The following is a 15354-nucleotide window of genomic DNA, read 5'->3' on the forward strand; positions in this document are numbered from 1 at the left end:
TCTGTATATTTCAGTGTTATCAGTCGTACTAGAATGTTCTTTATGAGGTCGTTAAAATTGTTTTAAATATCATTAAACCTTTAGAACTAGATAGTTGGCTTTTTTTCCAGAGAAATGACCTTCTCTTTCAAATCACAGTGTCTTCACCTAGATAAGGTAAAACTTTAAAAATCTTTAGATATATCTAAATTGAACTAAGAAACTCTAAAACCAGGACACATCTCCTGCAGTTGTAAAGTCTCAATTTTAAGGGAAAAAATAAAAAACAAATGAAGATACATAGTCAAATAAACATATGAGTATCGTAACAGAGAGAAATAATTCAGAGTAGAAACATAAGTAGGTAAAATTTAGATCCATTCAGAAATGATGGATTTTTGACTTAGATTTTAACTAACCCAGCCTTCACAGTTGATATTCTAGAGGTAATGGTACTCATATTCTTCCTCCAAGTATCATTGTACCATTCTCAGATAAAGAACACGAAGACAGTTGAACTAGAGTTCTGACCCAACATTGCATTTCTAAACATATGATACATAGTTGCTGAGGTATAAAGGAAATGCATTAAATAAATCCATTGTGTTAGTTCATGAAGTAGCTGTTTTATCATTATTATCACCATCACCACAGATAATACAACAATCAATTCTCACTCAATCTCACGCAAACTAGGAAACACTTTATATAGAGTTTTCCTAAAACTCTTAAAAGCAAATAAATATATATATACACTTATATGTATAAATTTTAATATTTTAGTTTGACCACATTGAGATAGTCAAAAAGGATAAAAGAATAACAAGAATGGATTGCTAAAGGCAGCCTTAACAGAATTAATATATCTGACTTTTTACTATTTAAAAAAAAGTGCAAGCTTGATAGCTAAATTCTTCCTATTCTACTTGGCTTTCATGATAAACAATGAAATTCCATAATTTCCACAGCATATTTGGAGGTTGTATCATAAAGGAGCAATTTCAGAATTGAGAAAAGAAACAAAAACAGTTTCACGCGGAACTGGCAGAAACACACATTTGAAGCCATTAGGTATTGTGGATCAGTTGTGCTAACAGCTGTTATTAACATCAGCTCAGCTCCAGCTTTCTGCAAACTGCGATTATAATAGTGTTTAAATATTTAGGAGGAAGAAAAAATTTCTAGGTAAAATCCCTATACTGGCTTAAAATAACATTGAGTTATGAAGATTTATTCTTTAATTCAGATGTGCTCATAATTTCTATAATTCCTTTCATTTTCCCCAGTTTAAACTGAGGAATTTTTTTAAGGAAAATACTTTTCAGGTTTGAATAGGCATTGTTTTAAAACAAGTTATGTTTTCTATTTTTCCTCTCCAAGTTTAAATTAGTTGATGTTTGAAAAAGTCTAAAGGCACTAAATTCTTAGTTTATTTTTTCTTTGTTGTTTTTGGCCTCACTGTGTGGCATATGGGATCCTAGTTCCCCAACCAGGGATTGAACCTGTGCCCCTTGTGGTGGAAACATGAAGTCTTAATCACTGTACTGCCAGGGAAGTCCCTCAGTTTATTTTTTATTGTGTATTTTTACATACTGTGTTTCCCCTTTGTGAAGCCCACATTTACTTCCTCATTTTTTTCTTCATTCTCATTTCCATTTCGTTGATGGAGTACTACATAAAACATAGCCAAAATTATCCATGGCTAAAATGAACTCTGATTTATTAAAAGTGAGTGAGTCCTTCTCATAAATTTTCTTCAGCTAAAAAGCTAGGGCAATATAACTTCACATTAATTAACAGTCAATAAGTAAAACACAAATAAATAAATTTCAATTAAATTTGAATTAAATTAAATTAAATTTTACATTTTAAGTAAAAGAGTCAATAACTCTTAAAACATGAAATGTGAGTTACTCAAGAATGTCCATGGGCCCTTGGCTTTCTTGACCATATTCCAATAATATGCCTTTTAACTCAGAACCCATTCAGTAGCTCATGCATAAACTTTTTTTTTCTGTAGAAAGAGATCTTAATCTTTGGAACATGGAATATTGGAGTAACAAAAACCTGCCACAATTCCTCGTGTTTTTAGCAAGAACTAATATATCTGAATCTCATTGTCATGTGGTATTTTATATGTGTGGATTTCAAAATGGAATTAAGTTTATTATTCTGAATATAAATTAGTACATGCTCACTGTCAAATAAGTTGGGAACAAACAGGGAAATATATAACACAAATTGAAAATCACTCCATTCAGAGAAAGCTACTAACATGTTGTGCTATTTCCTGTCAAACCCTTTTCCCCCTGCATACATCTTTTTATACACACATTTTGGAACGAGACTAAATAAACTAAAAATAAGCTATGACAGATCATATTTGGATATTCATATGTAATGATTTTATTTACAATTGTATTTTTTAATACGTAGGGACATCCAGTCCACACTCTCCCCAACCTCTCCAATCCTAGAATGACACAACAAAGGCAAATGAAAGGAAAATGACCTTCCTTCCATGTCAAGAGCTAGCCTCACCATGTTCTCTTGTACTGCTTGATATTCCCAATTACCCACCTGCAAACACAGAAGCAATATTTTCTCCAAAAGACAAATGTAGTAAGTTCTAGCACCTGCCTTTTTCATGGCTTATTGGCAATGAGGTACCTGTCTCAGAAGATATCAGCAATAAAGTGGCAAGCTCTTAGGAAAATGTGCATTATTTTAAGATCTAATGTGGTCAAGAAAATGAGAATCACTATCAGATAACCACTTTAGTAATGACAATCATTTAAGTAAGTCTGGGCTTCTTTTGAAGAGTACTGAAATTTATGTTGAAAATGGGAAATTCTCCTTGGGAATCTGAATTTTATTTAAATGTATAAAAAGAGAAAATTGTGGGACTTCCCTGGTGGTCCAGAGGTTAAGACTCCACGCTTCCACTGCAGGGGGCACGGGTTTGATCCCTGGCCGGGGAACTAAGATCCTGCATGCCACGTGGCACAACAAAAAAATTAAAAAAAAAAAAAGAAAGAAAAGAAAATTGCAACAGTTGTGAGGTTGTTAATTAGCTTATTGATTTTTGCTGGCAGTAATGGGACAAAGCAGATATGACAGTAGGAGACGTGCAATGATTGCAAAACACTTAAAAATTCTTTCTTATTGAGAAATAAAATTAAAGAATAACTAATAAGAAAGAAATGCCAGGATCTGTGTTTAATAATAATGTCACCATGTCAATGAGAAAATTCTTCCAATTTCTCCTTCGGGTGGGATGTTGGCCTATCTATACTGTTGTTAAGGGCTCAGTGCTGACAGTGCCTGCTTATTATTAATTAATCCATCACTTTGAAAAATACTTCTGTGGTGATAAGAAGACCTCATTTCATCTTCAAGATATAATATTTAAGTTCAATTTTAGTCCACATGTTTTGCCAGTCTAAAAATTTAATAGTCTATAAATGATATTTAATATTAATTATGATTATTCATAAGTGGTAACTAAAACCTGTAAAAAAAGAAGCCTTAAATGTACTTCCTCTGCATTTGTGATAGGGTCTTATCCATGATATTGAATATTTTAATATTTTTCTCCTCAAATAGTACTTAACTATTGGATCTTTTCAAAGACAAGCATTGTTGCAACTTTAAGTATCTGGCTTCTTCAAAGTTCATGTTCTCCGTAGGAATTTTTTCCAAAATAGTAAAAAAAAAACCCCTAATTTTGTTTTGCCCTTTAGAATTCAGAAATCTTATCAATGTAGTTCTTTGACTAATGAAGTCAGTTCTTCTTGAATAGTTTTGAAATGGCTAGGATTATTCCATAGAAAAAAAATTTGTCCAAAAAAGACCTAGTGTTAAGTAAAAATGGATGATATTAGGATACTGAGTTGTGAAAAGCACAGTTTCCACAGCTTGATAGTTCTAAAACTACATATTCCACATTAGCAGCTTCTAATTTTTTTTCAAGATACCAACCTCCATTCTTTTAATTCCTCCAACCCCTCGACCACCATAATAAGAAGCATCCACGGTTGGCCATTTCTTGGTAGGCAGAGGTTCTTCTTCCTCCTATGTGGATACAAGTTTTTAAAACTGAGTTTAATTAATTTCTTAAAATATTGCTTAGTCAGAACCAACTCACATTTAAATATTTTTCTGAATAATGACACTGATATGGACAAAATATAGTAAAAATTACATATAGCACATGTGGATGTACTTATGCTTATGTGCATAAATTTCAAGTGAGGCTCTACAGAATATGAGGACTCCTTCCATTCCACAATTTGAGGAATCTACCTTATTTCACTAGGCTACCAGAAGTTGCTCCTTAACTATGAGCATCATTTGGTTTTTCCAGATTTATTCATCACTTCATAGTTAAGAAGATAAAACATTAAAATTAGGACCTCATTTCAATGATAATTTAAAGCCTCAATGTATGTGTAAATTTAAACTCTGCGAAATTTGTACTGAAAAGATAGGTAGTTAAGAAGCTTTGAAAATGCACACTATATTTTCTGTTGCTAACACAATTTTGGCTAACAGAGTAATGTAAAAGTAATAATCATTTTGAAGAAAGTAATACTATCTTTAAGCTGCCAGCTTGGATCTTCCAACTTTTTGTAAATAAGACAAGTGACAGCAGAACTATTGATATATTGCTATAAAAAGTAAATTAAATCTCTATGTACTATTTATCCTGATGGCTAGTCTACGTTTATCAATGTGTGAAAGCCCCGTTCCTCTAGCACATGAAAGAAATCATGAGAAGACAAAATATAATTGATTTTCATAATTTCAAAAGTCAATACATAGGTATCACAGTTATCTAATAACAATGTAATTGATCAAATTAGGGATAATATCTAAATACACCCACATCACTTATTAGGCACTCATTTACCTCTTTTGGTGCAGAGGGTGGTGGTGGAGGAGGATCCTTGATAACCTGTACCAAAAAAAATAAAACCAAAAAAAACAATCAAATGCAGAAACTTCAGTGGCACAAGGAGGAGACAGAAAGGATGTATAAAAATAATTAGATTAGTAAAATACTGTGGTGGCACCAAAGATGTCCCAGATGAAGCTAGCCTCCCAAAACATATGCCTCCCTTTTGAATCTGGGCTTGTTTGTAACTAGCTTTGGACTAACTAGCAACTACTAGGTTTTCTTTGACTAACTAGCTAGCTAACTAGCACATTCATTCATTTTATCTTTATGATACAGATATAGCTTCAGTTTTCGGGTAAATAACAAGAGCAAAAATTGTCAAATACCTTGCACTAAGCGGCTCTTCTAATGCAAACATTTTTCACTAGATTACAGTATGTCCACTCAAATGGAGTAGGAATTTACAGTCTTCCTGCTATGATTCACTGACTTTTTCACAAATTGACAATACAAAGTTAGCTTGCTTTGGATGAGATAATAGAGAAATTAACATACTCTCTTTCCCCACCTTTTAACCTAGAAACAAATCAACCTCTTAGCCAAGAGTCCTTTCCTGTGAATCGTTACTCAATATATTATTTCATGAAATTTGATGTGGTTAATTCTTTATGTGAGAGGAATACAGACTGAGATCAAATTTAAATGACCTTTACTGGTACTGGGGTATCTGGACTTTCATACCATCATGATAGAAAATTACTGACCAAGGGCCAGTAGTGTCTGATAATTCGAGTACACATCCAAGTCTCTATACTAAGAAGAAAAACTGTTTGAAAATATAACTGCCTCACTTCATCTAAAGTCAAATGTTTCAATTATCTCATTAAAGTTTTAAAATTTTAAAACAATAGTAGCTCTGAAAATGAATATCATCAAAGAATTATTACTACTGTTCAGGTATATTCCTATTATCATGAATATGTTTTTTAAAGACTGCATATATTTTAAAGATATATACTGAAACATTTCCAGATTAAATGATATAATTCTGATATTTTCATCAAAATAATTTGGGGTGGGGAAGTAAAGAGGTTATATATGAAATAAATTTAGCCATAAATTGAGAATCATTGAAACTAAGTAGACATGGGAGATTCATTATTTCACTCTTTCTTTTTTTATATGTTTGAGATTTTTCATAATGAAAGTTTTTTGTTGTTGTTACTGATAATGTTTAGTGAATTGACTCATAATTTTCTTCATATATATTACTTTCATCCTCAAATTTTAGTTTAGATCTAAATCTCAGGAAAAAATGCAAACAGTAACTACAATTACATAGATATAACTGGACAGTAATTTAATCTGAATGAATCTTGAACTAGCTCATTGTAGCATTCAAACTTTTGAATGCTACAAGAAATGTTGTTATTTCTATTTAACCCTTCTGTTTAATTCAATTTTGTCTTATCAATAAACATAAAATCCCAGTTCTTTTTACTAATATTGAAGGATAGAAATCTGTGAAGTTTTACATTTAGCCCAGAAACAAATGCCAGGAGAGGATAAAGATCTAAAATAATACTGTGGGAAAATAAAATAAAGGTTATCAAGCTACAGGTGCATTTCCTTTATAAAAAGGAAGCACTCATATTATCAACCTGCGCGTCCAATATCAATCAATGAAAACCAGATCTATCAATATTTCACAGTCAACAGGGTCAAAACCAACCTAATAAGCTTCATTTAAGAGCCAACTCTTCTTCCTATCTTCCTTGTTTCTTTCAAGTAAATCACTCTTTCCTTAAAGTTGCAGCCTTAAAATTTTCTCATAATCTATAATTTATTCTCACTTCTAAATGACTTCACCAAATCATTTACCATGTTCAAAAGATTCTTTGAAATATTCTTCTCTCTCTCTCCCTCTTCCTGTTCTATCTTTTCCTCTTTTCTTCCTCCCCACCACGAATTCCCCCAATCCTCCCAAAGCAGATCAGGTTACCTTAATATGTACAGATGCCTATTTGTTCTCCCCTAGCACTGGTCACAATTGATAATTTTCTCTAACTCCAAAACACTGTAACTTCTAAGAGGGTGGATTTTATGTCTGCTTTGTTCCTCACTGTATTCCCAGTACTTAGTAGAGTGTCAGCACAAAGGAAGCAAAGAAAGGAAGTTAGGAAGAGAGAAAAGGGAAGAAAGTGGGAAAGAGAAAAAAAAGGTAGAGGAACGGTTAAAGGGAGAGGAGGAGGAAGGAAGGAAGATCACGGGAAGAAGGAAGGATTCTTTGCATTCCATTCCTACTATCACTACCTAAAATCATGAACTCAAGATCTCTGGACCTTAAAAATATCTAGTACAATATTTTTCAACTTCTCCAATACACATCCAACCAAAACTTCATTTTTCTGAAAAATTCCCACCTAGCTGTAGTCCAACTATGTTTGAATTCCTGCAATAAAAAGAAATTCACAACTTCACAAAGCAATTTATTCCATTGGCAAGGAACTCACACCTTTTGAAAAATTTTCCCCCCAAAGAAGCCAAAGTCTCCTTCTCCGTAGTTTCCACACTTTAGTCCTGATCCTAGAGTGTGGAAACACATGCATACACACAACTATTTTTAATTCCAGAAAAGAGCAGTTCCTATTTTTGAATACTTGGATAATAACCATATATCTATTGAACTTACACATCTGGAAGCGAAACATCACAACTGTTTTTTGCGTAACGGTCTGAGTTATTGGGTCATTTTGGTCAGTTTCTTTAGTATATATTCACTTGAACAATATCTCAAAATGTGGTTTCCAGAACCGATAAATAACATTTTAAGTGTGGCCGATCCATTATAATTAAATGCATGGTGCTCAGGCAAAACAGATGCACCCGAGCAATCCTCACTTTGATTCTATGCATTTTAACTAATAACATATTGATAACATTGATTGATAGTCTATAATTGCCATAGCTTTATTTTGACATCAATGTCTACATGCTTTATTTGTAGCTAAATTAGACCTCTAGCTTGTTCCTCTATCTCTAACTCATCCTTCATTCTAACCTATGTAGCCAGGTCACTATTTTTCTAATAGAAGCTCAATTGATGGTTTCTCTAGTCAAAATGGATCAAAGGTTCCAGTGGCCACAACTGAACTTGAGGAATTACTGAATTTTGGGAAGAAGCTTACCACTCAGTTTTACAAACTAACATAAAGTGCTCTCCAGAGTTCTCTCACTAGAAAAAGCCCAAGGTACATCCTTCATTCCACTAAGTCTGAGTATAATGTACTCGAACTCATTTTGATTTCCTTGTGAGGATTTCAAATTTACTCTACTTATTACGTGTACATCTTGTACTGATATATAAATTTCTGAGGACTTAAATAGTATTCCTAACCCTGTTCTATGTTATATCTCCTAAGAATTACAGAAATCCCCCTCCATAACACTTCCTTTTTCATGTCATATTTATCATGCTGATTATCCTGCACAGCATCAATTTTTAGCATTAATATGGGTAAACTGAGTCTCAATTTAAAATCCTCATATGACCACTGGTGACAAACTCACAGCAGGATAATGAGAGGCATCTTTGCCTTCTTTATCAGAGACTCTTTATCTGTTATCATAAGCCACAACCTGGAAAATGCAAACTCCTTTTTCAGTACATCTACATGAGCCACCTCTTGAATTGTCATTGGTCAAATGCCTCAGCACGGTATAGTTCGACCTTAACACCCTATGTACAAACATCCCTGCATGTGTACCTCTAACTCCAGGCTGACTGAAGATCCCTTTGCTACCCCCCCAAAAATGACCATTTCCATATTAAGTCCCATCCAGTCGTTACAGAGTAGTCTATCAACTTTCTATCGCTTTATCTAGAAGCTTTAAAACTTCAAACAAGACACGTGCTGCACAGTTGAACAATTCATGCTTCATCAGTTTGGGTTTGTATGTTTATTTTGGAATTTTTCAATTACCCCTCAAAACTGTAGATTTCTTAGGGGCAATATCATTTCTCCCTCTTTGAAAATATCACAGCACCTAATAAAGTGCTCTGCAAACAACAGATACTAAAAATATGACTGAAAGTGAGCTGAAGAAACTAGCTGAGAATGTTCGCAAAGGCTCATAGCCAACCTCTAAATTTATAAGAAAAATACAGAGGGAAAAAAAAGATATAAATGATAACCAATAGAGAAAGATTTCCATGAAACTAAAATATTGCTAGTTCCAAAGAAAATGAAGTATCAAATTTCTCTTTCAACCAGTAAAGTCAGAGAGCTAATGAACTCAAAGACAGATGGGAAAATGTAAGACCATGCTAAGTTTCTTCATCTGGGAAATAAATTTAATTCACTGTAGGTCCTTTCCAAAATGAAAACTCTAATAGAATGATAAAACAAAATACATATCACAATATTTCCACCAAGTCTTTTTTTCTATGCCTTTACATAATTAAGTAGGCCATATGTCTACATACATTTGTATTCACCTTATTCCAGAAAAGAACTTTAGGGTTTGTTTTTCCAATAATGTGTAATTAATCTTATGTATGACTAAATGCATTGCTTATTATAAATTTAAATTGATTTTGAAATCCTGGCAAGTATATTTTCTACATTGTTAACAATGAAAACAAAACCCTTAATACTCTACATAAATCAAATTTTGACCTAGTAAATTAAGAGATACCACCACCACCACAACAAATAATAGCACTTTCAGAAACTGAAGCAGAGCAAAGGCTCATCTGTGTGCCGTTAATACTATCAACAATAACGACATTTATTAGTGCTGCCATATGCCACGCACTCTATATTTCTCTCATTTTCATAATAATCCTATGCAGTTACTATGCTTATTTTAAATACAAGGAGAGGGAGGCCTGAATTCAGTAACTTGTCCAAGGATACACAGAGGGAAAACATTAGAATTAGTATTTAAACTGGTCCATCTTCCTCGAAACTCTGGGTTCAACTTCCTCTGCCACATGACATCCTTTTAAAATAAGGTTTGGATTGCAAAGGGAAAGGGTGCAGGAGAAAAGGCTTAAGATGTGTTGAGAGTTTATTACTTGCTGGGATGCATGCATGGATGGATGGTTAAATAGATGGATGGATAGACAGATAGATAGATGGATAGATGGATACAGATAGACAGATATAGATCAATATTTATGGTAACTGTGTGAGATAGATGTTATCATCTCCATTTTATAGGAACATAACATATTCATTCATATGCCCACCATCATTGCCCTAGAAATGTTGGAAAAGGCAATAAGTTTTGTGTGTGTGTGTGATGTTTCAAAATGCTCCCTCTCTCCATTCTACCACACAGCTTCATAAGTAACAAAGGAGAGTGAAAATAATTTGAAACAATTCAGCCCCAAAGCCAAAAATGGCAAAAGTCTGTGTCCACTGATATTTCTACATTTCAGTAAAATTAGTGCAGGAGAAAAGGAAACCTGACTGTTGGTCCAAATACATTAAAAATAACAGTCATGAGAATCCCATTCTTGTATTAAATAGTGCAAGAACACATTCATCTTTGAAAAGGATGTATTCATAAGCACCATATTTTATGAGAATTTGCAGATTTTAAAAGGCATAATATTGCCTAGTTGCCAGGATTTTTTCCACTTAGCATCCTTCAGCTCGGTATTGAAGATTCTGGAAAACACTTTCACCACTTTGTGAACCATATGCAGACTTTGATTCTTCTCCAAGTTTTTTTTTCGTTTGTTATTATCATCATCAGGGAGGATTACATCTCATCTACTTAGCTGTTAGAATGAAGATTTCAGTTTGGAGGAGAGCCGATTTCTTAAATAAAAAAAAAAGTTAGCTGCTTCAGGCAACAGTCCTTTTGATCTGCTCATTAACACTTTTCAAATGTTCGAGTGATGTGGGCATTCTTTGAGCTAGAAAATGTCAGTACAGGAGCCTGCAGCCAGCTTGATGCAATCATATGTTCCAATATTCAGAAAAGAGTGAAAAGAACTGTCAACAGTGAACTGCCTTGGATTAAAAAAAAAAAAAAGATACTGTATAACGACTGTAGATCAAGTAGTATTTCAGAACCAGTTCTTGCCAGTGACAGAAACAAATGCCCAATTTATCAGCAATGTCATCTAAGCGCCTAAGAGCCCACAGACTTAGACAAATCATTCTTAGTGTTTACAAAAACTTGTTTAAAATATATGTAGGATTTCCTTTCATCCTTCCCTTTCTTTTTGATAAAATCAGAGAGCAAGTGTAGTGCTTTTCCTCTCATGAATACAAAATTCTCTGACATAAATATTTGGGAAGCCCTTTTCTGAATCCCACAAAGTTAGGTGCTTTCAACATCCAGACCAAGATATAGTCGAGGTTATCTCACCTCCCTTTCCTTTCCTCCTTGACAGACTCATCAATGTTCAAAGAGTCTGCTTTGAACAAATAAATGGCTACTTGGAAGTCTGGACAATAAATATAATTTTAAAGGTCAAATGAGGACTAGGGAGAACAGTGTGAGTTAAGTAAAGTGCTGCTGTCAAAGCAAATAAACTAAGACCAGCAAGGGTTTGATACCTTGTTTTGTAAATGATGCTCTGTTGGAAAACATCACCATGGAAGCAATAAGTACTAACAACACACTCTATTTCAAGGAGGCAACCAAACATAAATCATTTTAATTAATGGTGTAACGAAGGCATATTAAAAATTTAAATTACTTCTGTTTTATTGTGCATTCTAAAAAAAAATCAGGCTGCTCTCAAAGTAACTCAATAAAGGCACCAACAGCCCTCCTCAACAATAAAAAACAAGTGCAATGTAGAAGCATTATTACTATTTGGAAGGAACAGCACAGCTGTTGCTGGCTAAGAAAATGATTCCATAGAGCTCCAGTCAGATATATCCTCATCACGAAAGCTCAACTTACTTATAAGAAAATTGGGCTTTAAAAAGATAACTTTTTAAATGTTTTTTTAAAATTAAGATTTATGAGATCTTTCTGTAATGTCTTAAATGCACTAAGGAAAAATGAGCTTGCAATTTTCCCTTGCAGATGGAGAACTTTGGCCAAGGACACTAGATCAAAGTGAACATTTATCATTTCCAGCATATTTAGACATTTATTTGCAGCTGGATAACATACTCTAATTGACAACACTCCAGAAAGCCTTTGTTTCCCACGTCATTAGCCTTACATCTGTAATTCTGGAGAATGTCTGGTTACTCCAAATGATGCAACTATAGGACTGTCAGTTCTGCCATCCTGATAGTAAAACAGATCTGCCATAAACTCAACATACATTCTAAGCTAACAATGATGAAAAGAGCTGTATTTTCTGATATCTCACTCATGATTCAGTACATTATTTTTTTAACCGTTCTTACCCCCTTTTTTAATTTAAGAGAAAAAGAAGGATGCTGCTGATGTTTGTTATAGAGAAGCGGTTAAAGGATGGATGTGAGGATACTCAATGAGCAGGATACAGACTCGTAAACAGACGGTGAGAAATAACTTCACACAAAAATGAAAACTTTCCCCCTTATGGAATAGTTTGCAAACTCAACATACTCTGTAATTCACTAATGGTAGCACCTAAAATTCCAGCTTTGCATAAGGGTTCTATTATTATTATCATCAGATAAAGTTCTCCAAATATCACTGGTTTAGATCCTATTTGTCATGGAAAACCTAGGTGCACAGAGGACACAATTCTGCAACATTTAAAATGATATCATCTCTCTCCTTTATCCTTGAAATTACTCATTAAAATGAACTGAAAGATTGAAAAATTTAAAATAGTCTCATATTAAAAGCATCGTTGGTGGCCAGATATTCTATTGCAGGGGGGTTTCTCTAACCTTTTTTATTCTATGTCCCTCTTTGGCAATCTGGTGAACCTATGAACCCCTTCCCAGAATAAATAAGCTAAATTAAAATACACAGGATTAAAAGGAATCCAACTGTACTGAAATATAACTGTAAAAATCTATTTTTAAAAGCAAGAAACCAAATCTGTGATACAGAAATACTATGTGCTTCTTTATTAATTCATTAAATTATGAAATATAATAGTAGGTCTAGGAACTATCATAATTTTTTGAAGTATAATTGACTTAAAATAGTATATTAGTTTCAGGTGTACAGCACAGTGATTCAATATTTTTATACCATACACACTTATAACAATATTATAGACTATTTTATCTGTGCTGTATATTACATCCCCATGACTAATTTATTTTATAACTTGTAGTTTGAACCTCTTAATCCCCTTCTCCTATTTCACCCATCACCCCTGCTCTCTCCTCTGGCAACCACTAGTTTGTTCTCTGTATCTGTGTCCGTTTCTGTTTTGCTATATTTGTTCCTTTGTTTTTAGGTTGCACATATAAGTGAAAACATACGGTATTTGTCTTCGTCTGTCATAATCTTGAAGTAGTGATATGTATCTGAATATGAATGGGATTGTTCTGGCCTCTTACATCAAATAACAAGCACCCTGAGAAAGCTGACCATGGAGCTTTGCTGTCAATAGGTTCTAATAACATATATAAATTGGATAGTTCTGAAAATTAGAAACCTGTTTCTTCGACAAATCCCTGGCCACTCTGAAACAGTGAGTAAATTCTACTCAGTATGTAAAGCATTGCATATTTACTTTACAGTTACTGAAAACAAAACAGAATGGTAATTCTAATTTTAAAGAATGCATATTGGTTTTAATTGTCGTGGAAACATCTACCATCTTAAAACCTCTTGTACTTCATAAACAGTTTTTGTAATGAGTTGAACTAGAAACATATTACATGTGAATTCCCCAAATCAAGAGCCCTGAGCAGTGATTCTCAACTCTGGCAATTATCAGAATCATTTAGGAAATCTATTAGTTTCTTAAAGCAGCTACAACAAATTACCACCAACTTTGTGGTTTAAAACAACAGAAATTTATTTTCTTACAGTTCTGGATGCCAGGAGTCCAAACAGAGTCTTACAAAGCTAAAATCAGGTGTTAGAAGAGCTGATTGTTTCTTCAAGAGCCAGGGGAGTATCTGCTCCTTGCCCCTCCCAGCTTCTGGTGACTTTCAGCATTCCCTGCCTAGAAGCTGCATCACTTGAATCTCTGCCTCCATGGTCACACTGCCTATTCCCCTTCTGTGGTCTTATCTCCTCTGCCTCCCTCTTATAACGGCACTTGTGATGGCATTTAGAGCCATCTAGGTCATCCTAGATAATCTCCCTATTTCAAGATCCTTAATTTAATCATAACTGCAAAGTCCCTTTTGCCATGTAAGATAACATTCACGGTTTCCAGGAATTAAGACCTGGATATATTTAGGGATCATTATTGAGCCTAATGGAGGGGCTTTCCTAAACCATACTGATCCCTGGAGATGTCTCACCCAACCACCCTTTCCCCTCAGAGAGAGGCACTACCAATGGAAATCTGACAGCTACTACTCTGAGAGCCTTCCAGTTATTAGGAACAGAAAAACACCTGAGAACCACTGCTTAAGATATAAGTAACACTGTCATCTCTGAGTCGTTAATTAAATATCTGTGAACTTTTAATCGCTGAACAATGAATGGTTAAATTATTTCATAAGATATTTTTTAAAAATATGAAATGATTGAATGAAGAATGTGTGACAGATATTGGTGCCTCCGTTCAGGGTTTTTTTTTCCAGTATTTCTATCTTGATAAGAGCTCCTGAGCATATGATTCCCAAAGAGGTGATTGCTGACATAATCTAAATGTGCCTGAAAACAGACATTATAAGCTGTTTAACCATGTTTTAGTTGAAAGGTTAAATATTTGGCCCTAGTACTTAAAAGACAATCAAACCAAAGAAATTTGTAAAACACCAAGCTGAAATAAATACATTTCATTTCCCATGAAAAAGTAATATGACTGATAATGATAAAGTGCAAAATGATCCCTAATAATTTAACGCTGCTTAAAAATTGTTAAGCTACAGAAATATAGATCAATGGAACAGGATAGAAAGCCCAGAGATAAACCCATGCATCTATGGTCAACTAATCTATGACAAAGGAGGAAAGAATATACAATGAAGAAAAGACAGTCTCTTCAATAAGTGGTGCTGGGAAAACTGGACAGCTACATGTAAAAGAATATAATTAGAACACTCCCTAACACCATACACAAAAATAAACTCAAAATGAATTAAAGACCTAAATGTAAGGCCAGACACTATAAAACTCTTAGAGGAAAACATAGGAAGAACACTGTTGGGCAAAAATCACAGCAAGATCTTTTTTGACCCACCTCCTAGAGTAATGGAAATAAAAACAAAAATAAACAAATGGGACCTAATGAAAAAAGCTTCTGCACAGCAAAGGAAACTGTACACAAGATGAAAGACAACCCTCAACACTTTCTCCTCAAAATGGGAGAAAATAATGGCAAATGACTCAATTTACAAAGGATTAATCTCCGAAATATAGAAACA

At 33.9% G+C, this 15354-nt stretch overlaps 1 protein-coding gene across 2 annotated transcripts in view; it reads right to left on the reverse strand.

The window, feature by feature from the left end:
- ANTXR2 (ANTXR cell adhesion molecule 2) overlaps window positions 1–15354 on the reverse strand; it is a 244108-nt gene that overhangs the window by 65986 nt on the left and 162768 nt on the right. For both annotated transcript variants that reach the window (XM_060299537.2, XM_030877975.3), the window contains exons 13-14: window positions 4892–4936; window positions 3961–4053 (exon numbers count right to left, since the gene is read on the reverse strand). In XM_060299537.2, coding sequence (XP_060155520.1) covers window positions 3961–4053; window positions 4892–4936 — 138 coding nt within the window. The remainder of the gene's footprint in view (window positions 1–3960; window positions 4054–4891; window positions 4937–15354) is intronic.

The sequence above is a fragment of the Globicephala melas genome, chromosome 5 (genome assembly GCF_963455315.2).
Source record: "Globicephala melas chromosome 5, mGloMel1.2, whole genome shotgun sequence".
NCBI lineage: Eukaryota > Metazoa > Chordata > Mammalia > Artiodactyla > Delphinidae > Globicephala > Globicephala melas.